Consider the following 25,505-nt stretch of genomic DNA (forward strand, 5'->3'; position numbering starts at 1 on the left):
GCCCAGGCCCTGGGATTTACAGCTTCCTGGTGCATCTCTGGCTACTCAGCTTGGGTGCCTGTATGCACCCCCACCCCCACCCCCGCCTGTCCCGCCTCATACCTGGGAGTGGTTTTCTTCTAGAAACAGCCACCCATGGTCCTGGTAGGCTTGGCCCCTCTGGTCCTTTTCTTTCCCCACCTCCTGCTGCCTAGATTGCCTCTATTTGTCTTTATCCACTTGGGGGATACACACTGCCGGCTCTCAGGACACCTGCTCAGAAGCTGCTGCTGGCCCTCTAGGGTCGGGCCCACCATTCTTTTCTCTCCACAGGCCCACATGCACCTCATGTCGACCCCAGCATTTGCTGGCACGCCTGTCTCTCCCACCCTACGGGGAGCCTCACAAGGGCAGAGACTAAGTCTGATTCATCTGGGTCCTCAGTGCCAACATGGGGCCAGGCGCAGAGTGGTCCACACTGATAAAGAATGTGCATATTTTCAGCTATGTGATCCTGAACAAGTTACTTGCTCTCCCTGAGCCTCAATTTTCTCCTCCGTAAAGTAGAGATAGATAATAGCATCTACTCATGGGGTTATAGTGTGAATTAAACTGAGATAACCCATGGCAGTCACAGGCTTGGCACGTGACATTTCCAAGATACTCCATAAATAATGTTATTAAGAGGCCCAGTCAATGCCTATGAATTTACTCATTCAGTTAACACATGTTTATTAAGCCACCTCTCTGTGCCAGGCTCTGGGCTAGGTACTGGGGGATAGCAGTGACCAAGACTAATGTGTCCCTGCTCTCAGGGAACTGACAGTCCCGTGATATCAGAATTGTACACAAGGTCACACACTTGTTTAATTGTAATTGGAGTAAGTGTCTCAGAGGCCATGAGACTGGTGGACGGGGGTCCTGGTCTGGTTTGAAGAGTCAAGGAGGGCTTCCTGGAGGAGGAGGGCAGACCTTAAAGGACAGTGAGAATTAGCTGGAGGAAGAGCAAGTGTAGAGCTCTGGCCAGAGAAAGAGCCTGAAGCAAGGATGGAGAGTTGGCTGGGGAGTGGTTAGAGAAACAAATCTAGGAAGTGGTGGTGGGGGCAGAGCACCTTAAGTGTTTGGACCTTATTTCCAAGGAAGTGACATAATCAGAAAGGTAATTCTGCTGCTGTATGAGGTGGGGCAGATGTGGCTGCCGATGCTGTTATAGTGACCCAGGGCAAGAAGGTGGGGGATGGGGCTAAGGATGCAGGGGGATGGAGAGGAGGAGATGGATTTTAGCAGAATGTAGGATCTCAGATGGGCCTCGTTGGATGAAGAGAGGGAAAGGGGAGGAAGCCAGCGTGGTAGCCAAGTTCTGGCTCTGGCCGGATGAGGAAGGGTGGGGATGGTGGCACCATTCGCCAGGCGGGAACTGGTGGGTATGATATATTTCTGAACAAGGAGGATGCAGATGGAGGCACAAGGAAGGGAGGGGGAAGCTCATAGAATCAGAATGACAGAGCCGGAAGGAACCTTAGGAAGCCTCCAACCACTGCAGACATAGGGAAACTGAGGCTCAGAGATGAGGATTCACCCAAGTGCCAAATTGGTTCATGGTAGAGGTAGGACTTGAACCTGGTATTCCTTTCCATTTTGATTCTCTGGAGGCATGCACCCCGTTTCTTCAGGAAGCCAGATGTGACCCTCAATGTGTCCTCATCCTATTCCCCTCATCCAGGTCATCCCAGACTGGAAGGAGCAGGAGTGGGACCCTGAGAAGCCTGATGCCTATGCGGGCATCTTCCACTTCCACTTCTGGCGCTTTGGGGAGTGGATAGATGTGGTCATCGACGACCGGCTGCCCACCGTCAACAACCAGCTCATCTACTGCCACTCCAATTCCCGAAATGAGTTCTGGTGTGCCCTGGTGGAGAAGGCCTATGCTAAGTAGGTGCCGGCAGTGGGCAAGCAGGTGGATGGCCAGGCTGGGGCAGCACCGCTGATGGGCTCCACATGGGTGTTCCTGTAGCAGAGCTCCAAGCACAGAGAGGTCAGAGGCTGGTACAAAGTCATACAGCATGCTCAGAGCCCAGGCACCCAGGGCATGGCCAACTGAGCCTACTCTGGGTGGGGTGGAGGCTTGGACTGAAGGTCCTCTGGATACCTACTTGTCAAGTCCCCACAACCAACCACATAGGGAGGAATAGTTACTCTCGCTTATACCTGAGAAGACTGAGGCCCAGGAAGGCTTCCTGCAGGTAGCCGTGAGCAGAGCTAGCACTCACATTCAGGTCGGTGCTTCTTTCCCAAAGATCCAAGCTGCTGAGCCCTCCATGGAGGCCTTGTTGGGGACGTGGTATCTCTGAGCCTGGGCTGGTTGTAGAGCCTTGCTTGCTTGCTAGGCTTCCCCCTCATTCACCCATCCATCTGACTGACTGTCCATCCATCCATTGTCTGCTCACCACCTCCTCCTGGATCACCAGCACAGGCACAAGCAAAGTTTTGCTGAGCTGTGGAGGGGGTTGGGGCAGAGTGACCTGCCCAGGCCCCTGAAGGATAGGGGAGGCCTGGGGCAAGAGGGCCAGAGAGTCAGAGACCAGCAGCCAGCTTTGCGTGAGACTGGTTTTTTTCCTCTCTGGCCCATTTGTCAGTCTCCATTTGGACAATGACAAAGGAAAAGGAAAAACAAAAACTCCCAATACCAAAAATAAATCCAAGAAAACACAATGTTGGCAAGTTTCATTTTTCCCCCCAGTCAATAAAAGGGAAATTTTATTGAGGCCCCAGGGCCAAGGGGTTTGGGCCGATAGCCACCGGGCGGGTGGAGGAGGGGCCTTATTTGACCTTCTCGGGGTGTAGGTTGTTGGCATGGCCACACTTCTTGCGGTAGTTGACAGCACAGGGATGCAGGTGGGCGTACACTCGTGGCAGATCATCTCGTCGCAGCTATACTTCTGGGCGAGCTGGCGGAGGGAGGGCTCACTGATGCCGCCCCCAGACCAAGCACCAAGTGCAGGTGGACTCTTTCTGGATATTGTAGTGGGAGAGTGTGGCCATCCTCCAGCTGTTTGCCTGCAAAAATCAGACACTGCTGGTCAGGTAGGATGCCCTCCTCATCTTGGATTTTAGCTTTGCCATTCTCAGTGGCATCACTGGGCTTGATCTTGAGTGTGATGGTCTTGCCGGTCAGGGTTATCATAAAGATTTACATCTCTGCGTCTGCAGGGGAGACTGCTCAGCTGCCTCCTTGAAGAATGGGAGGTTCCATTTTTAATCCTAAGAAAGCAAAACTCGCCCCCTGGTGGTCACTCAGTCTCCATGGTCCTCCATGCTGGCCTCTCTCTGGGAGAGCCGCCCAGTGGACTTGCTAGTGTTTTTTGTTTTTGTAACGTAATATTTATCGCCTAACCATGTGTACATCTACGATTCAGTGGCATTAATGACATTCACAATGCTGTGTACCCATCGCCACTATCTACACCCAATGCTTTTCATCACCCACAAGTTAAACTCTGTACCCACTGGGTAGTACTCGCCCCAAAAAGGAAACCTCCGTTTTGCCTTTTGTCTCTATGAATTTGCCTATTCCAAGTAGCTCATATAAGTGGAATAATACAGTACTTGTCCATACAATATCTGGCTTATGTCACTTAAGTTCCAGCCATGTTGTAGCATGTATAAAAACTTCATTACTCTTTGTGACTGAATAGTGTTCCACTGAACGTATACGCCACATTTTGCTTATCCATTCATCTGTCGATGGACACTTGGGTGATTTCCACCTGTCAGCTATTATAAACAATGCCCCTGTGAACAGTGGTGTACAAGTATCTAGTTGAGTCTCTGCTTTCAGTTCTTTGGGATATACATACCAGGAGTGAGTTGTTGGGCCATATGGTTCTATGTTTACATTTTTGAGTACCCATCAAACTGTTTTGCACAGTAGCTGCACCATTTATGTTTGCTTGTTTTTTTATTTATTTACTTTTCAAATTGTAAAATGGATTCATTCTAGATTTATGGCAAATCCAGAAAATATAAGAAAATCATGCAGAAGATAACAAAGTCTTCTTTATGCCTGCGTATTCTTCCAGCTGCCTCCTCTCCCCTTCCCTGTTTTGGGTCACCTGAGATGGGGCTCCTCTTCTGTTCAAGAACACCATCCGTGGCCACTGTCCCCTCAAGGCCCCACCTTCACCCACTTGGTGTCTCCATTTGCTCTCTCCACACCCTCCCGCACAAGTGGCAGCTCTTTTAATATCTTTGATGCATCTTTTAGTTTGTAGGTTACCTTGCAAAACCTGCGTTGCTGTTTTGTGGACATATATTTTCAGTCTACATAAATATGCCATAGTCTTAGTGTTATATATCTCATTCCGCTTCTCACATTCACATTCAGTGCTCTGCCTTTACAACCCCAATTTTTTTCCTAACATTTAAATAAAGAGCCACAGCAGTGTCCCTAGCACCTGATATGTTGCATATAGTAGATGCTTAATATTTTTAAATGGATCGTTGTATACATTTTAAACATAATTGGAACCCAGCTGTATTACTTTTTCAAAGGTAACAAGCAAGCGCTAACATTGTCCTGGCTGTAGGAATTCTGTCACAGTGCTTTCTTTGTTCAGTGGCTGCTGAATGTTCCAGAGCCGAGGTGCGGCATTAGTTTTTAAAACCAATTCCCCATTAGACATTTAGGTGACTTCTCGTTTTACATTGTTAATGTCACAAATAATGTCATTCATCCAGAATTGGTTTGTCAAAAGACGTATGAGCTTTTAATGCTCTTGAAAAGAATTGCTAGATTTCTGAACAGCTAACTTTTGCAGACGAGGCTGCTAAGGCTAAGGGGAATTTGAGTAATAAAATGGTACTGTTCAGAGGAACAAACGTTGGCCTGGGAGTCGGAGACCTGAGTTCTAGTGTTGGCTCTGCTATGGTCTGCTGTGTGACCTTAGCAGTTTGCTTGACCTCTCTGAGTCTCAAAAACCTCTCCTATAATATGAAGGATTTAGACCAGCAGGGTAGCATGAGCTGGGAACTCTTTTCATGTTGCTCCCCAGGCTGGCGGGCTGTTACCAGGCCCTGGATGGAGGCAACACGGCGGATGCGCTGGTGGACTTCACAGGTGGCGTTTCCGAGCCCATCGACTTGACAGAGGGTGACTTTGCCAATGACGAAGGCAAGAGGAACCAGCTCTTTGAGCGGGTGTTGAAAGTACACAGCCGGGGAGGCCTCATCAGCGCCTCCATCAAGGTGAGAGCACAGAGCCAGACCCCAGAGGCGGCCCCTCCCCTTCATCAGCCCTAATAGGGATGGAGGTGGCTGTGGCATTGCAGGCAGAGCCCCTGCCCAGGCTGGCTCATAAATCCAGACTCTCAACCTCATGGGGGTGGGGGGAGGAGAGAAGGAGTTAGAAGGTACAAGCCCCTTCCAAGTCCTGGACAGCACAAGTCACAAGCCCCCTGTCCTAGCCCCCTACAGTATCAAATGCCTTGCCTGTACTGTTTCACCAACCTCTCCCTTTACTGGCCCTCTCATATTGGGGTGATGGGTGCCTATGCATCTGAAGATCTCTCAGTCAAGGTTTGAGGCATCACAAGGAATGAGGTGACTAGAGAGGAGAGAGTCCCTACTGCCTGCTGGCACAGGCCTGAGCACTTCGAGTCTTATTTCATTGACTGCTCATGTTTTGGGTGGGAAAGCTGTGGCTCAGTGAAGGCAGAGTTTGGCTAACCCAGTGGTGTGTTGATAGGCTGGTTGTCTGGGAAAATAAAAAGCCTCGATCTGGAGCATTCACTTATTTCTGTAGTGTAAATACTCCCACCATGGTTGCTTTCAAGCACCCACCTTGCAAAATTGAGCCAATGCTGTCCACTCTAACACACCCCTGTGCCCACCCCAATGCACATCCCTTTATTTCACACTGCTTCTCCCCGAGGCTGTGTGAAGGGCTGTCATGCCTAGCTCAGTCTCTAACTGTAGAGGAACAAGTCTCCCTTTTGTGCTGAGCTGCCACTCACTCCCCGTCCTATAGGGGGCAGTGAGTATAGCCACCCCTCACGCCCTCTGGTTTCCCCTGGAGCCTGACCCAGCTCAGTCTCTCTGAACAGCGGTGTCCTCCCACAGGCTGTGACAGCGGCAGACATGGAGGCCCGCCTGGCGTGTGGCCTGGTGAAAGGCCACGCATACGCCATCACCGACGTACGCAAGGTGCGCCTGGGCCACGGCCTGCTGGCCTTCTTTAAGTCGGAGAAGTTGGACATGATCCGCCTGCGCAACCCCTGGGGCGAGCGGGAGTGGAACGGGCCCTGGAGCGACACGTGAGTCCCAGGACGGGAGCGCGGGCGGGGCCGACCAGCCCCAGCGCTGGGCGGGCGGGGGCGGGGTGGGGCCCGTTACGAGAGCTTGGGCGAGGACGGGGATGCGCTTTGTGGAGGAGGTGGCACCGCGGCTGGGTTTTGAAGGATTTGGGGGCGGGGGAGGATGACATTAGGAGGAGACCTAACATTAGGAGGAGTGGGAGCGTGGGGGATGGATTCAGCATTGGGCAAAAGCCTGGAGGTGGGGACAAGCCGATTCCTGTCGGGGACATAAAGACTGGTTTGGCCAGTGAGAGGGAAGGAAAGCAGGTAGGGAGGCCATCAGAGGTGACTGCTCCATGCTTGGTGAGCAGAGACTGGGCCCCCAGTAATGGAGACCCTCCACTGAGGGTCTTGTCCCTCTTGTCCTCCAGCCTGCAACTTTGCTCCCAGACCTCTGGCCCTGGCATGGTGGCAGCCCACAGTTCCCTGTGGGAGTGGGCAGATGGCGAAGTCTGAGAGAGGGGATGGACATGACACGGATGCCCCTAATCACGCCCACATTGAGGAAGGCCTGACGCCGAGCATCCGTCCTCCTCCTTGCCCTCGCCAGGGAGGCCCTGGTGGGGTCCCTCCACTTATTCACCTCTCCCCTCCCCTGTGCTCACATCCCAGCTCAGAGGAATGGCAGAAGGTGAGCAAGAGCGAGCGGGAGAAGATGGGCGTGACCGTGCAGGATGATGGCGAGTTCTGGTGAGTGTGCTCTTCCCCCAGGCGGGTGTCCAGGGCTGAAGGAGGACCTCTGTGTGCTGGGCAGGAAGCACCAAGGGGGAGGCAGCAACCAAGGGCTCTAGCAAATGCCTTGCCATCAACTTGCTGTGTGGCTTTGGACACGTCATGCTGTCTCTCTGAGCCGGTTTTCTCCTCTGTAAGATGAGTTGGGCACCCTTTTCATCTCCACAGTCCCCTCTGCCCACCTTGGGGACCCTAGGCTACTCTAGCACCCAGGCCGAGCCCTCGGCAACTAGGCCAGAATGCCAGCAGGTAAGAGATCAACTGGAACATGGGGACATGCTGGTAGCCTGATTGCCCAGAGCAGGTAGAGGAGAGGTCTCACAGGGGAGCTGCCTCCTAAGCTGAGACTCGAGGTGTAGAGGCAGGGAGAGAGGCCCAGCGCAGAGGCAAAAGAGCACACTGTGTGGGCTGGGCTGAGGTGGCAGCAACCTCACTTAAAGAGCCCAGTGATTCCTGCATTCACTCATTCCCGCATTCATTCAGCCTGCATTAGTCCCAACTGTGTGTCAGGCTTGGTGTCATTCTTCAGCAGGACGTTTGATTGGGAGACTCAGCTACTTCCTGGAGGGATACTGGGCACCCTGTGTGGTAGATGCTGTGAGAGCCCCAGGCAGACCCTGAGGTAGATGGCAATGACCTTGGCACCCCAGTAAGGGCCCCGCCTGCAGGTGTCAGGGGAGCCCCTGTAGGAGGCTCCCAGGTCCTCTAGTCTGGGCTCCTGTGGATGAGATGTACTGTGCCCAATCTGGCTAAGGACTCATTTGAATTAAAATATAGCAATAGGAACCCCTCATCAGTGGAAAGGGCTTCTTCCTAAGGCCTTTCTCATGTATGTTCACATTTGGTGCATACCTGTGCATGTTCTCATACATGTGCACAGTTGAAGGGAGATGGGCACTTTCCCCTCCCCAACTCAGGCCCTGGAGGTGTACATAGCACTCAGTGACCATAGCAATATCCTGGCCACTACAGCACACCTAACGAAGGAGTTCCTGCCACCAGTTTATTCAGGCCTCACAACAACCATGGAAGATAATGGATAGAAACATGCTTTATAAACTGTAGAGGGCTGTAAAAACTAGTTCTTCATACTATTAATAATTGTAACAGCCAGCCTTTGCCAATGCTTCTGTCTGCCAAAAGTTATATCACATGACTTTTATTGCATTAGTTCATTCTCAACTCTGTGTGATAGGCAGCTGTTTATAGATTCATTCCCAACTTACAAATTAGGAAACAGGGCAAAAGAGAGGTGAAATGTCCACGTGACAGCATGACCACACTTGCTATTGTGTGAGCCAAGGTTCAGAGCATGCGGGCAAGGGGGTGGTGGGCCAGCCCTAGGGACCTGCCCGGCTCAGCCCCTTGCTACGCCCAGGATGACCTTCGAGGACCTGTGCCGATACTTTACCGACATCATCAAGTGCCGCCTGATCAATACATCTTACCTGAGTGTCCACAAGACATGGGAGGAGGCCCGGCTGCATGGGGCCTGGACGCAGCACGAGGACCCATGGCAGAACCGCAGCGGGGGCTGCATCAATCACAAGGACACCTTCTTCCAGAATCCACAGGTGAGTGTTCTGCGGAGCGCCTCACCTCTGTCCTGCCACAGACTCTTGCATGACCTCGGGTACACCCCTGTCCCTCTGTGCACCATAGCGCACCTGTCCCTACAGCAGGAGTTGGATGGCACGTCTTGGTGGTCATATAGCCCCCAACCTCACAATCTGACCCACAGATGGTGAAACTGAGAAGCAGGTGTCTTGCTTCACTCTGAGGACTGGGTGTCTTGTCCAGAGTTATAGGAAACATTTAGAGACTGAGCTAGGGCCTCAAACCCCTTGTTTCCACAAACATAATGCTTCCAGGGGAGCTTGGCCAGGCTGGCTCCCCCACAGGGCCCTCTTCCCTGAAGCCTGCTTGGTCGTGACCCTGCCAACTGCTTGGTCCTCACACTTGGTGTGCCTTCATTGAGCACTGACTGCATGCAGGCTCCGAGCTGAGCATCCATGGTCTCATCAAGTCCTCCCACCCCCTCATGCAGGGAGGCATTGTAGGCCCGTTTTGCAGACAAGGGACTGAGGCTCAGAGAGGTAATACGACTTGCCCAAGCTCACACAGCTAAGTTGAGGCCTGGCTCTGGGCCGAGCTTCTAGGAGCCAGCGAGCCCACCTTCAGCATGCTCTCACTGCGGTGTCTCTCTTCCTTGGCCATACCTGCAGTACATCTTTGATGTCAAGAAGCCAGAAGATGAAGTGCTGATCTGCATCCAGCAGCGGCCAAAACAGTCCACTCGCCGGGACGGCAAGGGCGAAAATCTGGCAATTGGTTTCGACATCTACAAGGTGAGGTCCACACTGGGTGAGGAGAGCAAGGGAGCTGGAGTTTGAGCTGCCTGTACCTGAATGAAAAGTCACTGACATCACCCCTGCCACCCCGGCCACATTCACTGACGCCATGGACATACTGTGTCATGGGCCCTATTTGCCATACACACAGAGGGCTTGGCTCCTATGGGAGGATTCAGACTGATTTCTTTCTGCCCCAGACCCACGAGCCTGGACTATTTGGTGGGTGGGGAAGGGAAGGATTGCTGGTGGGTGAGACCAGGCTCTGGGAGCCCCCAGCTGCTCCCTTTGTCAGGGCTCTGAGTCCCCCTGAGTTGAACGACTTGCTGGGCACAGGGAGGAGGCGTCCTGGGTAGAGCCACTGGCCGCTTCCCTTTGCCTGGGACCCAAGACCTTCCATGTGTACGTGATGGCACTCAGCATAGCGGGACACCGTACTAGACATCAAGAACCTAATGAAATCACAGATATGCCAGGCACATGGTCTGGCTCGAGTCCCTGGCGTTCAACATATTTGGTCATGTCACGACAGTTGTTTGTTCATATTATTGTGTTGGTATATTCATTGTGTGCTGATGTGTCGAAACTTTGACGTGTCATGACCTTCACTGATAGAACTACAGCTTATTATGGCACTCGTTCCAGGAATTGTCTAGCATGTCCTGCCAGGTGGCGATGTCATTTCATGGACACATGCTGTGACCCGGGCAGATAGTGATACTTGGTTCTGTTGCAATAATCAGAAACCCCATGGATATTGTCATCGGGGGATTCCTATGCCCTCCCCTTAACTAGCTTTATTGAGATATAATTCAAATACGATTCACTCATTTAAAGTGTACAGTGACTTTTAGTGTATTCGTAGAGTTGTGCAACTGTCACTACAATCAATTTTAGAACATTTTCGTCACCCCCAAAAATAAACCCCACACCCTTTAGGCATTATCACTTTGTCCCAGGCATCTCATCTACTCATCTACTTTTGCCTGTTTGGGGTGTTTCATGTAAGAGGGTCTCATCACTCTTCACAGCAGTGAGGGAGAGATGTGGGATATGGGTGGGGTGGGGGTGGAGGTGGGGAGGCTCCGTGTGACCAGCCCCTCCGCTGCCTGCAGGTGGAGGAGAACCGCCAGTACCGCATGCACCGCCTGCAACACAGGGCTGCCAGCTCCATCTACATCAACTCACGCAGCGTCTTCCTGCGTACGGACCAGCCCGAGGGCCGCTACGTCATCATCCCCACCACCTTTGAGCCAGGCCACACTGGCCAGTTCCTGCTCCGAGTCTTCACCGACGTGCCCTCCAACTGCCGGTGCGCGGGGGCTGGCTCAGGGCCAGAGTGGGTGGGCCGAGGTCTGCACCAGGCTGGCCTGGCACCTGAGGCCCAGAGATGCACAGCGTCTGCCCCAGGCGTGGAGCCCAGGCTCCAGGCTCCCCGGGCTGACGCCAGCACCCATCTCCTCTCTCTCCCTTCCCCTGTTCTCTTGTTCCAGCCCCTCTTGACCACATAAAGGAACAGTTCATATGTGCACAGCACTTCACAGTTCACCAAGACGCTTTCACTCATCTTATTTGCTCTTCCCGAACCCTGACTGGGAGGCTCGTCCCCTCCATTTTATGGATCAGAACTGAGGGTTGAGGTTGGGGATGTTTTCCAGGGTCTTGCAACCAGCAGTAGAGCTGGGCGACGGCGGCTGCTCAAACCATCCCATCCCTGCTGGGGTGCAGACCCCGTGGGCCCCACACAGCCTTCCCATGTGGGCGGGCAGCCCAGATTCTGTACTGCCTGCCCATATCCCAGACCAGAAGGCGGTTCATATGGTGGAACCAGTGGACCTTGGTCTCGCCAGCCTAAGCTCCACCAGCTGTGTGGGCAGGTCCCTTCCCCTGCTGAGCCCAATCGTCCTAATCTATAAAATGGGCATAGTTGTCACCTACCTTCCAGGGCTTTGTGAGGATTAGAAATATTTCTGTAACATCCCACTAGAGGGTTTGGTGCACACTCAGTGGGTGCTCAGTAAATTGCTTTTCCCCTGGGGAAGGATGGGGCACCCTTGGGTGAGGATAGAACGGCAGGAAGCCCAGGAGGTTTGCCCAGGATGAGCAACGTCAGGACTAAATACTGCCCCTCTCCCCTTCCCCACTCTTGAAGCCCCCTCACCTTCCATCTTCATGGCCTCCCTCCGTGAACACTTCCCTTTTCTCTGCTCTGTACCAGGGAGCTGTGCCTGGATGAGCCCCCCCGCTCCTGCTGGAGCTCCCTGTGTGGCTACCCCCAGCAGGTGACCCAGGTGCATGTCCTGGGGGCTGCTGGTCTCAAGGACTCCTCAACAGGTACGCTTACCTGGAAAAGTCCCCCCACCCACCTCCCCAGGAAGTTTGCCCCATGGCTCCTGCCTCTCCCCAGCTACAGACACCTAGCCTCCAGAGCTCTCCTGCTCTCACTCACTGAACAGTCCTTCCCTGGCATCCACTCGGGCCCAGCCCTGGGATGAAGCTGGACACATAGAGAGGAACAGGCTCTTTCTCTTGCTCTTTGGCCATTCCAGTGAGGTGGGGCAGTCAAGTACAGGGCCAGGAAGCTGGGAGAGCTGAGGGAGGGCTTCCTGGAGGGAGTGGCCTTCCTCCAGGCTGAGGAGGTATTAAGGTATGAAACCTGGTGAAGTGGAGTAGGGCAGAAGGGTGCTCTGGGAAGGAGGAGCAGCATGAGTGAAGGTCTGGAGGCCTGAGACTGCCAGTGTGTCCCCTCCTGTCTCTGGAAGTTAGGAAACGGGTTAGGTTCTGATTGCCCTGGGATCTCACCTCCCAGATATCTGTCCCATCCAGGCCCTTGCCCTAGCCCCAGCCCTCACCCCACTGATTCCTCCATCTCCCTAGGGGCTAACTCTTATGTGATCATCAAGTGTGAGGGGGACAAAGTCCGTTCGGCTGTGCAGAAGGGCACCTCGACACCCGAGTACAACGTGAAAGGCATCTTCTACCGCAAGAAGCCGGGCCAGCCCATCACTGTCCAGGTGAGTCTGCTTATCCTGGGGCTGCTCTCGTGCCCCCAGCTTGACGTTTCCCCGTTCAGAGGAGCTGGACCCAGGGTGGCAGAACCTTTGATGGAGACCCAGGAATGCTCGGTTCCGGTTCATCTGTTCATCACAAGATGTGGTCTTGGGAATTCTCTTGCCTGCCCCTCCTGGTGCCCCAGAGTCTCCTTGGTGGGGTGGGCAAGTTGGCTTAGCTGGCGTGTCTGAGACCCAGTAGGGTCAGTCTCTCCTTGGTCAGGGAGGGTGGTCATCTCTGCCGACCTTGCCCCAAAGCCTTGTGAGTTATTCCTTAAATCCCCCTGTCACTGGGCCCACCCGGAAAAGTTGCACTTGGTGGTGTATGGCGTGGCGGCTGCTTCCTGAGAGCAGAGTCAGAAAGCCTGGCTCTGTGCCTGGGCTCCCTTCCCCTCCCAGGCCAAGGTGGTCAGTGGATGACAGTTCTGAGCTCATTAATATGAAGCCCTCTGTCCCCTGGGCCCAGGCCACCATCTTCTGGGTGAGAAACCATCTGTAAACAAACATGTGGGTGCCCCAGGGGAGGCGCTGTAGGTTTTCCTAACACGGGGTCCCTTTGGTTCCAATCACGGACCTATAGATGTTGAGGCCAGAAGGGCCCTTAGGGTACATTGATACCCTCATATTAAAAATGGGGAAACCAGGGCAGGGGGGTCTGTCACTTTTCAAAGTTACTCAGAGTCAACTGCAGAGCTAGTAGTAACAGACTTAACTTCATACGTAGAAGGGAGCTTTGACAGAGGGGAGAAAGCCTGAAGCTCCCCAAGGGACAGGGCCTAGCCCGAGATTCATGGTGGGGCGGAGGCAATGCAGGGCTCCTTTTGCTCAGCCGGGCTGGCACTGCAGGAAGGGGATTTAAGGCCCTGACACTCCGCCAGCACGCCCCACAGACCTATGCTCCTGGTCTTGCAGATGGCCCCCCACGATCCTCTGTCTCCTCCCAGGTCTGGAACCACCGAGTCCTGAAGGACGAGTTCCTGGGCCAGGTACGCCTGAAGGCTGACTCGGATGACCTCCAGGCCCTGCACACCCTCCACCTCCAAGACCGAAGTAGCCGGCAGCCCAGCGACCTGCCAGGCACCATTGCTGTGCACATCCTCAGCAGTGCCTCCCTCACGGCTGTCTGATACCTGCCCACCCACCTGGCCCACGCAGTTCTCACTACCATCTGCATGTCCCCAACCAGGCCAAGGACTAACCTGGGAGCCAGGATGCTGGGGCCCTTTTCCCAGATTTTCCACTGACTTGCTGTGTGACCTTGGGAGATCTCTGCCCCTCTCTGGGCCTCAGTGTCCTGAGGACCCCAAAGCATTCCTTTCTCATGGAGGAGTCTTCTTGCCTGAGATTTATATAGCCCTCTTTACTCCAGTTGTCACCACTGCTAGGGAACTCTGTCCGTTGAAAACGTTTTCCCAAGGCCTTGCTGTCTGCCGACGGAGTGCCAATCAGATGTCACTTGTTTACACACAAACTGCCACATCCCCAAGCCCCACTCTTGCCCCTCCTGTCCTGGGCCTGCCCAAGTGTCCTAGACCTTGCTTTCTGTGTCACCGATACCTGGTTTTCTATCCACCTGGAAAGGACTCATGGTTCTTGCTGGGTTCCTGCTCAGGCTGGAATTTGGGAAATGTGCAGGTGACATTTGTTCATTCTCTAATCCTGTCCACCCGCCCATCCATTTATTTATTCAACAGAGATTTGCCAAGTGAATAAACGATACTCATGCGGCCCCAGGCGGAGCTGGGCCCCTGCTGCAGCTCTGGAAAACTCAGCATCTGTCCTGAGCCTCGCCTCTGCTCTCAGGTCATCGCAGGCAGATGTCCAGATGCCCAGAAGAGCTGTAGCTACCTTCTCATTCTAGGCTCTAATCTCATCCCCAGCCTCTGGTTTAAGGCCCCTAGAGAGGTGGTGGCAGTGGTGGAGAGGAAGGATGTCTTTCTGTCTTCACTGTCCTGATGCCAGAAGAAATGTTTCTGGTTTAGTGCCAGGGGCCTGGGGTTGGGCATGGGGACCCGAGAGGAAGACATATGCTCCCAGGCCCCCCTTCCTTGCAAGACTTTCCTGGGAGAAGGGACTCTGGGCTGGTGGTGTCAGGCCCGCCGGGGTCAGGTCACCCACTGGACTTGGCAAAAGATAAATAAATTCATCGCCTGACCAGGGAAGCCCCTTCACCAACGTTCCCCCCAAAGATGCGACCAAGGAGGCCACAGCTCTCTCCTCGCTGCCTGGACCAAAATGTTCCTTTTAGTCTCAGTGTTTTATATTCTTTCTGTTTTGAAACTATCAATTTTAACCGGCGGGTTTTAAAGGAAAACTGAAAGCCTGAAACCGTTTTTCTGCTTAAGCTCCCGTTCTTGTGGTCCTCTGATTTTATTTTGATTCCGCTTAGGGAGGGACGAGGAGAAGTCGTACCTTCTCAGAGGAGGTCTGGAGGTGGATGAAGAGAGTGTTCTGTGCTTGGGTGATTTGCAAGCTGGCAGCAACTGTGTTCTTGGCAAGCATCAGTGCTGTGATGTGCCTAGGGTCTCTTCTGCGCCCTTCTCAGGCTTCAGACCAGAGATGTAAATGATAAAGTTTGGCTGGTTCAAGAACAGGAATTCCTGTGGCCTTGCTGAGAATTCCTTTGGGAATCTGAATTTTTGGCTCCAGATCTGCCTGTTTGGTCCAGTGTCCTGGTTGGAGGTGCTGGATTTTGACTTTGCCTCCTCACTTCATGGCCGGCTCCACTCCTAGGTCCTGGCCCTGAGGGGCCATGTGAGGGCCAGGAACTGAATGACAAGGAGGACAAGAAGACTCCTTCTGATAAAGCCAGGACTTCTCACCGAGAACCTGGGCCTGGGGCCAGGACTCTGCCCATGACCAGGAGCAAATCACTTAAACCTCCTGTGCCTCGATTTCCTTTTCTGCAAAGTGGGGCCAATGATTCTTGTTTGTCAGCACTCTTACTAACAAGTGCTGAATAAGGGCAAAAACATACCCTTTCTCTATGTATCTCTGTATGCGTGCACATTGTACACACTCATGTAATCATTTCTCAGTGTCTATTTCAAATGAACACTCCCGAGTCAGGGTGGAGGGGCAAAGGCTGGATAAGCTTGAGGCCTCTGGGGCAGACATGTGGCCTTTGCTCAGCTTTGTCCTCCTGGGCTATGGGGGATGGCAAACCAGGACCAACTGGCAGACGTGTGGGCTTCAGCCTGGGGGCTGGGCCCTGCCACCCCTACCCCCACCACCACCAACAGAACTTGTTCAGCAGCCCTACCTTTGCCTCCTGCCACTTTGGGTGGGCCAGGCTGGCTCCTGGCTGTGTAGAGATCCCTGGTCCCCAGGAGATCCTGGGAATGGGACGGGCAAGGTAGGAGTTCTTCCAGGCTGGGACTGGATGGTAGGTGGGGAGAATAATCGCTCTGTTCCTCTGATGCACTCTTCAGCTCACAGGGGCCTCCAAGTCCCCATTCGCAGATGGGCAAGGCCCCTGGTCCATACCACCCGATCTGCACTCCCCTCAAGGCCCACCGTGGGGTCGGGGAGTGGAGACCTGTTCTGTTCTCAGAATAAATGTTAACCATATGCCAGAAAGATCTTCCAGTGTCTGTCTGTCCCTCTGGGGGTAAGGGACAATGGAGAGAATATTTCCCAGGTCAGGGGGACTGTCAGAGAGACATGTGAGGGAAGACTAGGGCATTACAACTGAGGGTGGACCCCACTGCCTGCCTAGTGCATCCATGACCTGAGGTCATTGAGATCATTCGGTCATTCCCTCAGCTGGCCTTATCCTAACCCCCATCCCAGGCACTAGGGATGCAGGGGACTTGCCACAGGCCCTGCCCTGGGGTGGTCTACAAAGTGGTGGAGAAGACAAATAGAAATACTCTGATCCGGACGAACACCATGCAGAGAATTACTGGTAAGCAGCATGGGAGTTGCTGGGGCTCTTTGAGCCTGCTGGGAAGGAAGGCCTAGCCCCAATCTAATTGTGAGATGAAGGCTTGAGCCAGAAAACCTGCCAGGGGTAGCAGTGGGGAGAAACGGCTCTCGATATATTTTGGAGATAGAGTGGACAGAACTCAGTGATGACTGGGTTGGGTTGAGGAGTGAGAGAAACGAATCAAGGCCAATTCCTAGATTTTCCCATAGGATTGTGAGAAAAGGGCATTATGAATTCTGTGCCCACCTTAGCATAGAGCCCAGCCCCTAGTGAGTGCTGAGTAAGTAGTGGCTGATTAGACGTCTGGAGATCACCACGTTCCCCACGCCCCCAAACGCCACACTGCTCCACGCCCATCCCTCACAGCTCAGACTTGCATTCTGCCTATGGCCCCAAGCGTCTCACTCACGGGGACCCAGTTTTCCCGGCTGTGTAGGGCTGACACTGCTTGCCTGTCAGCCTGGGAGACTCAGTAAGAGAGGTGTCTGGAGGAGTGGTAGGTACCTGTCCAGGAGTGGGGACAGTGCTTCAGAGCAACTCCCGTCAGGGCCACCTGGCCAAGCCTGCTCTGGCAGCCAAAGGTCCTCAGGGGTCGGGCTTGTTGGGTCAGAGGGAGCCCTGGCCCCTGCAGAGGCTGTCACCTACTTCCCACCTCCTGCTCCAGGCAGAGGCTGGATGTCCAGCCTTGCTCCCAAGGAGGCGCTATTGGCTGCCATGCCTGTGCCCAGCAGGTGGCGCACTTGGACCTCTAGGTCCCACTGGCGCATGTATGGGGGGTGGGCACTCCATCTTTTAGAGTGGTCCCATCCCTGCAGACCTGCGCCTGTTACAGAGGCTGGGGATCCAAAAGAGCACCTCCCTCTGCCCAGCCTAGAGCTGCCGCTGGAGAAGCCCACACGACTGGGCAGCTGCCAGGGTGGCTGTAGGCAAAGGGTGGTGACAAAGTACCAGGTCTCAGCCGGGAGTCCCCAATGGTACTGTCTTTGCCAACGCTAATAACAGACATCTTGTTTATTCCTCCTTGTTTATCTCCCCCTAAAAAAAAATCACACAGTTCACTTCAATGTGTGTGTTTCCCTGGTACAAGCAGTGTTACTCCAATTCGGCTGGTTTGAGAAAGTTTTCTGAATGATTACAGACAACACACATCTCTTCCCCGCCCTCCACCCCAAAACAGGTTGTGGGGCAGTGGCGAAGTGATGAGCTTCGAGCTTCAGCAGGGGACACATCTGAGGGGAGCCCTCAGGGAGTGGTCTGGGCGCGGGTGCTGTGCGTGCAGGAAGGGTGGACAAAGGGCTGGAAGGTGGGGGGTGGGGGTGCTTGCAGCTCCCTGCCTGGTCCTTGCCTCTCAGAGTCTTTGACAGCCATTTATGGAGGAGAAAACAGGATTAGCAGAGGGGAGGCTGGGGCCAAGACTCAGCAAATCAGTGACCAAGTAGGATCAGGACGAAGTTCCCAGACAGGTGCTGAGAGAGCAGATATTGTCACTGTAAGTGACAGGAGGCAGATGAGGCTGGGGAGGGTGGCCCCGGCCTGGGTCCCATGCTGGTCACAGCACAGAGAGATCCTGGTGCCCCGCCTCCCGCTGGTGGCCAGTGCTCTGCACAGAGCCCTGGACAGCACAACCCATCCCCCACACTGATGTCATGGCACCCAGACTGTGGAGGCCCCTCCGACTCCGCCTCCTGGGGGAAGGCTCTGGATGGGGAAGAGGGCAGCAGTGCAGGCTGGACAGCCAACCTGGGCAGGAAGGAAAGGGAGAGACTGAGAAGGAGAGAGAGAATCACACAGTGAAAAACTGAAAGACCCAGAGAGACCCCTGAGCAAGTCAGAGGAAGAGGAGTCGTGTATCTACGGATTGCCCCAGACCCTTGACCCCAGCTTCCAGAGCCCTCCGTGCAGGTGGCAGCTGCACCCAGGCGGTGGGCTTCTGAGAGTGGGCAGCTGGGACCCAGGTAAGCATGGGCCACCTGCTGTCCTGGGCACTGGGAGAAGGGTTTCCTGGACTTCCAGGGGAGACATGGGCTTGTGCCACCTTGGAGCCTCTGATCCCACAGCCACTTGTTCCTGGTCTGAGCCTCTTGCCACCTTTGGGGATTCAGCCACAGCAACCATCAAATGAAACTCCTGAGCCCGGAAAGATGAAGGCTTATACACTGGAGAAGGGAAAAGCCAAGGGTCATGGTGTCCATGGAATTGTGTCTGCCCAGGGCTGGAGCAGGAGAGCAGACCTGCTGGAGGTGGCAGAGAGAGAGAGAGAGAGTGAGAGAGAGAGAGAGAGATAGAAAGGGTCTTCTATGTCTCTGTCTCCTTTGGCCTTTCTCCGACACTCTCAATCTTTATTTCTCTCCTCGGATAAGTCACTTCCTTCCTCTGTGCCTCAAAATTTCCATCTGCACAATGGGAATATGAACTCTCATCAGCCAGCATTGCTATGGTGACAAAGTAAATGAGGGATGGCCTAAAAATATAAATGCAGTTCTATGTTCCCTGTTGTCAATTTGAAAAGCAGTTAACTCGAACATGGACTAGTTCTTATTCTTAGAAAAAACTGTCATCTTGCAGTTTTTCCCTTATGTATGGCCCTGAAGTTCTATGCCCTTACCACCTCCTTCCAAAACTCTGACTCTTAATGAAAACCCTGGTTCTGCCCTCTGGCTCCCCGTGGCTCACGCTGGTACAGGATGCCAGCATGATGGCCAGGCATCCTCTTCAGACATAGCTCCCTGGTGCGGCTGCCTGCTGGCCCTTGCTCAATTCCCTTCCCTGCCAGGCACTCAGGCTGGGTGCAGGTCTCCAGGACTGTGTGCCTGCTGTGTCCCAAAGCTCCAGGGCAGGGGTCAGGGCTCAGGTGTCAGGCAGTGTCATGGGCAGAGGATCAAATGCCCCAGTGCCTCTGAATGGGCCTTGTGAATAATTGATGCTCATCCTGGGGGGCAGGAGGGAGGCCAGAGGGGCCTCAGGCAGGGCCCGTGGGCTGGGGCTGCCCTGGAGCACCACACTCAGTCCCGCAAGTCCTTCCTGAGCCGTCTCTGGGCTTAGCCCTGTGCTGTGTGAGGTGATGGCTGAACCCCACTCTCTGCCCTGGGTCAGCTCCCCGACTTTGGGGGCAGAGGCAGGGACAGACCCTGATCAGACAGCATAATGCATGTAGTCAGGGCTGGAAAGAGAGATATATCAAGATTCTTGGCAGCCTGGGGATGGTCAGGAACGGCTTCTGGGAGGTGGTACCATCTGAACTGAGCCGCAAAGCACAAGCGGGAGTTTACTAGCCATAATTTTAGGAAGAGGGGCCAGTGTGTGCAAAGGCCAGGGGGTATGAAAAGGGCTAGCACATTTCAGGATCAGCGAGTGCTGAGGGTGGCCTCAGTGCAGGATTGGAGAAGGAAAAAAGCCTGAGAGGCAAGACTGGAAAATCCACAGGAGCTATGTAGTGCTGGGACTTAAAAGCTACATTTAGAGCTCCCATCCTGTGGGCAGTGGCTGTTCTGGAAGGGTTTAGGCATGCTTAACCCATAACCCTCCCTTTGGGCCAGGCTACCCCTGCTACCACGTTCCTGGGGCAGCTCTGAGCTGGTAGGCCTGAGACCAAATCTTGGTCCTGAACTTGCCTGCCCTGCTGTGTGACCTTGGGCAAGTCTTGGTCCCTCTCTGGAGGGGGGGTGGACTTGCTACTTTCTAGGAGTCCTTTGGGAGTTTCCAGATGGAGTGACCGAAAGAAGAGCTCAACTGCTCTGGGCAATAAAGCCGGTGATGGCAGCTGAGGCTCAGGTCACACAGGCTGATCTGTGGCCAGAGAGAGTGAAGCCAGGGAGGGCTCTCCAGAGGGAGGAAGGGCTGGGCCTTTGGGAGGAGCCCAGGTGACCCTTGCCCACTGCAGGCACTCAGAGGCTTGACATGGTCTTTCCTCCTGCAGAACCGGGTCTGGCCAAGTGGGAAACAGGAGCATCTGACAAAGGACAATGGTGATTCTTCAGCAGGTGAGTCCTCCCTGCGCCCCACTGGCCTTCATCTTTCTGTGCCGGGAATAACCCCGCTGGGTGACTCATCCTGCCCCATACCATATTCTCTCATTCATATGCTGATGTGGGACACCTTCCCCAATCCTTTCTTTCAGAAAACTCCTATCTATGCTTCAAAACCCAGCTGTAAAACTTTCCCTGACTGTGCCAGGCCCAGTCTAGAACTACTCTCTCTGATATGCCTGCTGGGGCTTCTTTTCTCACTGCACTCACTCCACTGGGTAGAAATTATTTATTGACATATGTTTCTGAATCCCTAAGCATTTCAGGCAGTGGAAAAACATGTGCAAAGTCCCAAATGCAAGAAAGCCCTTGGGGAAAGGGACGAGGGCTTTGCAACTGGTCTACCGAAGCCAGACCAGGAAGGGCTTTGAGCCTGACTGGGAGCAGTGAGTGGGGGATGACATGGCCAGAGCTGGAGCCCCATGTGGTAATATGGAAAAAGCAGAGGTTCTGCCTGGCCGAGTCCTTCAGCCTTCCTTCCTTCCCAGGGTCACAGTGGCCCCTGACCCTCAGCCCTTCCTCGTGATCAGTCTGAGGCTCTAATGAGCTCCTGGTCTCTAGAGCCAGGAATGTGGGTCCTGTGCCAGGTTGGCCTGGAACCAGGCCCTGGGGCTGGAGCGGGTGTGTGCTGTGGGGGCTCAGCCAGTGGCTTCGCGTCCTCTGGGACCATCAGAGGCCAGCGGGCAGCCTGCTGTGTGGCTGCGTTTGCGTGTGAACGTGTGTGTCGTGCATGTGAGCAGGCAGGCGTCAGCACAGGATTGGGATGGACAGTCTTCCATCCTGGGACTGGAGAACACTTCTAGAGCCCCTCGGCCCCTTGACCCAAGAGTCTGTTTAAAGGCCCATCAGGGACGGCCAGGACCAATAAGAGAAGGCAAGTTACTGTCACTGAGCGTTTGCTGCGTGCCAGGGCCTGCGCTGCTAGTGGGGCTGAGAGGGTGGGAGCATGCGCAGCCCCATAGAGGGAGGGCCCGGGCCACACACAGCCCTCCAAGGGTGCTTTCCTGCAGGGGACCTCTGAGGCTGTCCCTTCTCCCCCTACAACCCCTTCTGAATACTGGCCTACCTCACCCTGCGGGTGGCCTCTGCTGGGAGCGGGTGTCTGCAAGTGGATGAGGCTCTGCCCACTCCTTACACAGAAAGTACATTTCTGTTACTTCTTTGTTCCTCTAATAGTCCCAGCTTTGGGGACCTGGCCAGCTACGCACGTGACGCGTAGGCAGAGCCCACACACCTGGGCTCCCTTGGGCTCTGCTGTGGATGAGTGGGCAGACTTTGGGGAGTTTCTTCAGCCTTCCTGAACCTCTGTTTCCTCATCTGTAAAATGAGGACAAAACTCTCCTTTCCCAGGACAGTTGTAAAGATAAAATGCCATGAAGGATTCAAAGTTCTGCTTCTTTCACCTGCCTCTCAGGTCTGCCTTCCTCCTCCTCTCCTCCTGCCACTCCTTCCTGCCCTCTCACACCTGGTCTTTCTGTCCAGAGCGCTCTGTCTCTCCTTTTCCCAGCTGACTTCTTTTCAGGTCTCACCATGGCCATTGCTCCCTTTGGGAGCCTTTTTGCTCTGCCCACATTAGAGTCCCAATCACTCCACCTTCTTCCCCTGCTTACCTGGGACCTCCTCATGAGCCTGGAAATGGGGACAGACTTCATCCTGCTCCCCACTGTCTCCTTAGCCCTGGCAGCAGCCCACTCAGAGATGGAGCTCATTACACCCTTATTTACTCTGAGGGGCTAGGGTGGACAGTGGTATCTACTTCAAAGGGATATTTGAGAATGAAATGTCATAAGGCACAAACATTGCTTAGCCCAATGCTAGACACAGCTCACTAAAGGTTAGCTGCCATGACGGATATTACTAATAAAATCATATTAGTAGTGTTCCTGTGTATGAGAATTTCCCATTCTTTTCTCTCTCACTTTATTTGAGATAAAAGTCTCAGGAAACCTCAAAGGAAACCTCAAAAAACAATGTTTTTTTCCAATGTATAGAGTATCCCCATGTGGGACATATCAGTGACAGAAATCCTCGCTCCCTCCCCTTCTGAGCCCCCATGAGGTACCAGACACAGGAGACACCTTCACAAAGATGGACAAAGGATCCAAAACTCTTCAGTCATAAGAGAATTTTATTCATTTGTTGAGAGTTCTAATTCTTCAGAAGTAACATGCGCATTGGTCCTTAGGCACTCTCTATTCATGGTCCCTTTTTATCGCCATGGGGCTATGAGATAGGGATCTTCACGACTATATCACAGATGAAGAGACTAAAGCCCAGATAGGGTCCTTTAGAAATAAGCTGGGCAGGTCCACATGGGGTAGGGAGCCATGACGGTGAGGGGAACAGCAGGCAGGGAGAGGAGACCTTGGGAGGGGGCTGCAGTGCAGGGCCCAGGGTTGTGACACTGGAACAGGCACAGGGCTTGAGGGAGGAGAGGTCAGACTGCTCCTGCTGGGGGGTGTTTGCAGAACTTGTGCTCTTTCCCAGGGGCCCTGCGGTGGTCTGGGCAGACCCATTGGGCTGATGGCTTCAGGAGCGGGGTGGTGGTGCCTGGAGGTTCCCAGTGTGCCAAAAGCCACCTCTTATAGCCACGTTCTCAGTCACCCACTCAGCAAAGCGGCACTGAGCCCCTTCTCTGTACCAGGCTGGGCGCAAAGGATGCAGAGATGAATCTACTTCTCCTGGTCCTAGAAGAGTTACCAGATGAAAGAGAGAAGTGGCTCATTGACACAGCAAGGGTGCCCTGTGATAGCAGGAGCCCTGGTGATGGAGTGGAGTGGGAGGGAGCCTACGATGGGAGGAACTTTTGCCCTGCCTGTGGTGGCGAGGGTGGGTGGTGTCAGGGAAGTCTCTGAGACTTTTCTGATAGTCCCTCAGGCAGAGATAGGGGACTGAGGTCTCAGGTAGAGGGACTTGCCCTAGGTTGCAAGGCCAGCTAGTGCTTGCAAGAACCCAGAGATCTGTGGTGTACATGGCCTGCTCCTTTAGGGACCACAGTGAGAGCAGCTGTTCTTTAGTATGTCATAATATGATTTCCAGACCCATAGTAGGGCCAGAGTAGAGACAGGATGTACTTTGCCTGGATTCACAGGTGAAGAGAATTTTTAAGATAAATTTGTGGACTGTTGATAACAGTTGGAGTGACCCTTTTATTAAAATACTATGTCCTTCTTAGTCTCTTGTAACGATTTTTGACTTAAAGTCCATTTTGTCTGATATTAGTAGAGCCATCCCAGCTTTTTTCGATTATTACTTGCATGAAATATATTTTTCTATCCTTTCACTTTTGACATATCTGTATCTTTGGATCTAAAGTGAGTCTCCTATAGATAGCACATAGTTAGATTTTTTTTTTTAACCTATTCTGTGAACCTTCACCTTTTAATTGGAGAGTTTAATTCGTTTCCATTTAAAGACTTACTTCTGCCATTTTGCTATTTTTTAATGTCACATCTTTTTTCCCCTCAATTCCTCTAATATTAGGTGCCCTTCTTTTGTATTTAATTGATTTTTCCCCAGTGTACTATTTTGATTCCTATATATATATATATATATATATATATATATGTATATATATAAAATTATATCTTTATACACTATGTGCCCATTGACATAGATTTGTAATTGTTGTTTTTGCATTTGTCTTAAATAACATAGAGAAAGGGAGGGGGGAAGGAGTTACAACCTAAAAATAACAATAATCTGGCTTATATTTACCTATGTAATTACCTTTACCAAGGCTTTTATTTTTTGTATGGCTTTGCGTTACTGTCTAGTGTCCTTTAATTTTAGCTGACAACTTTTAGCATTTCTTGTAAGGCAGGCCTACTAGTGACAAACTCCCTTAGCTTTGTTTATCTGGAAATGTCTTAGTTTCTCTTTCACGTTTGAAAGATGATTTTGCCAGATATAGAATTCTTGTTTGATAGTTTTTTTTTTTTTTCTTTCAACACTCTTGCCTTCTGGCCTCCATGATTTCTGAAGAGAAATTGGTTATATATTAATCATATTGAAGATCCTTGGTATATAATGAGTCATCTTTTCTCACTGCTTTTGAGACTCTCTTTGTTTTTTGACAATTTGAATATAATGTGTCTTAGTGTAGATCTTTTTGAGTTTACCCTACTTGGAATTTATTGAGCTTTTAATTTATAGATTTATATCTTTTGTCAAGTTTGGGAAGTTTTTGGCCAGTATTTCTTCAAATAATCTTTCTTCTCCTTTCTCTTTCTCTTCTCCTTTTGGGACTCCCAATATGCATATGCGGTCTCACAGGCTCTACCCATTTTTCTGAAATTTTTTTCCTTTCTCCTTCTCAGATCGGATAAACTCAATTAACTTATCTTCATGTTTGCTGATTCTTCCTTCTTCTCTTTAAATCTGATATCGAACCCTTCTAGTGAATTTTTCATATCAGTTATTGTACTTTTCAACTTCTGAATTTCTATTTGGTCTCTTTCTATGGTTTCTGTCTCTTTATTGACATTCTCTATTTGGTGAGATGTTGTTCTGGTTTCCTTCAGTTCTTTGAACATATTTAAAACACTTGATTAAAGTATTTGTCTATTAAGTCCAAAGTTTGTGCTTCCTCAGGAAAAATTTCTGTTAATTTCCTCTTTTCTGTAAATGGGCCATATTTTCTTGTTTCTTTGCATGCCTCATAATTTTTTGCTGTAAACTGGACGTTTTTAATACTATAATGCGACAGCTTTGGAAGTCAAATTCTCCCCTCTCCTCAAGGTTTGTGGTTGCTGCTTGTTGTGAATTGTAGTTTTGCTTAGTGACTTGTCTAAACTATTTTCATGAAGGCTATATTCTTTGTTGTGTGTGTTCAGTGCAGTCTCTAAAACATTTAGAGCCAAAACAAAACAAAACTCTAGGTCTTTGCAAATGGGTTCTGTGTGTGTGTTGGTGCGTGCTTTCCATGCTCCGTCAGGGAACTCTGCCTTAGCCTTCACTTCTTGTCTGCGTGGAGCTTGAAGGTCAGTTGAAGATAAGAACTTAGGGTCTTCTCAGACTTTTTCTGAACATTTTTCCCACCCTGGGCATGTACATGGTCTTCTAGATTCCCCAGCATATGCAGGAGC

At 52.3% G+C, this 25,505-nt stretch overlaps 2 protein-coding genes across 2 annotated transcripts in view; both read left to right on the forward strand.

The window, feature by feature from the left end:
* The window catches only part of CAPN5 (calpain 5), a 51,913-nt gene extending 35,869 nt beyond the window's left edge, over window positions 1-16,044 (forward strand). Inside the window, exons 4-13 of the mRNA XM_039848115.1 lie at window positions 1,703-1,911; window positions 5,031-5,223; window positions 6,097-6,290; window positions 6,945-7,022; window positions 8,443-8,638; window positions 9,290-9,412; window positions 10,531-10,727; window positions 11,634-11,749; window positions 12,293-12,429; window positions 13,410-16,044. Coding sequence (XP_039704049.1) covers window positions 1,703-1,911; window positions 5,031-5,223; window positions 6,097-6,290; window positions 6,945-7,022; window positions 8,443-8,638; window positions 9,290-9,412; window positions 10,531-10,727; window positions 11,634-11,749; window positions 12,293-12,429; window positions 13,410-13,592 — 1,626 coding nt within the window. The 3' untranslated portion in view covers window positions 13,593-16,044. The remainder of the gene's footprint in view (window positions 1-1,702; window positions 1,912-5,030; window positions 5,224-6,096; window positions 6,291-6,944; window positions 7,023-8,442; window positions 8,639-9,289; window positions 9,413-10,530; window positions 10,728-11,633; window positions 11,750-12,292; window positions 12,430-13,409) is intronic.
* Window positions 16,045-18,586: 2,542 nt separating this feature from the next.
* The window catches only part of MYO7A (myosin VIIA), an 87,321-nt gene continuing 80,402 nt past the window's right edge, over window positions 18,587-25,505 (forward strand). The window contains exons 1-2 of the mRNA XM_039848328.1: window positions 18,587-18,633; window positions 20,310-20,373. Of these exons, the coding sequence (XP_039704262.1) occupies window positions 20,356-20,373 (18 nt within the window). The 5' untranslated portion in view covers window positions 18,587-18,633; window positions 20,310-20,355. The remainder of the gene's footprint in view (window positions 18,634-20,309; window positions 20,374-25,505) is intronic.

Source organism: Pteropus medius, unplaced genomic scaffold, assembly GCF_902729225.1.
Source record: "Pteropus medius unplaced genomic scaffold, Ma_sr-lr_union100, whole genome shotgun sequence".
In the NCBI taxonomy this organism is placed as follows: domain Eukaryota; kingdom Metazoa; phylum Chordata; class Mammalia; order Chiroptera; family Pteropodidae; genus Pteropus; species Pteropus medius.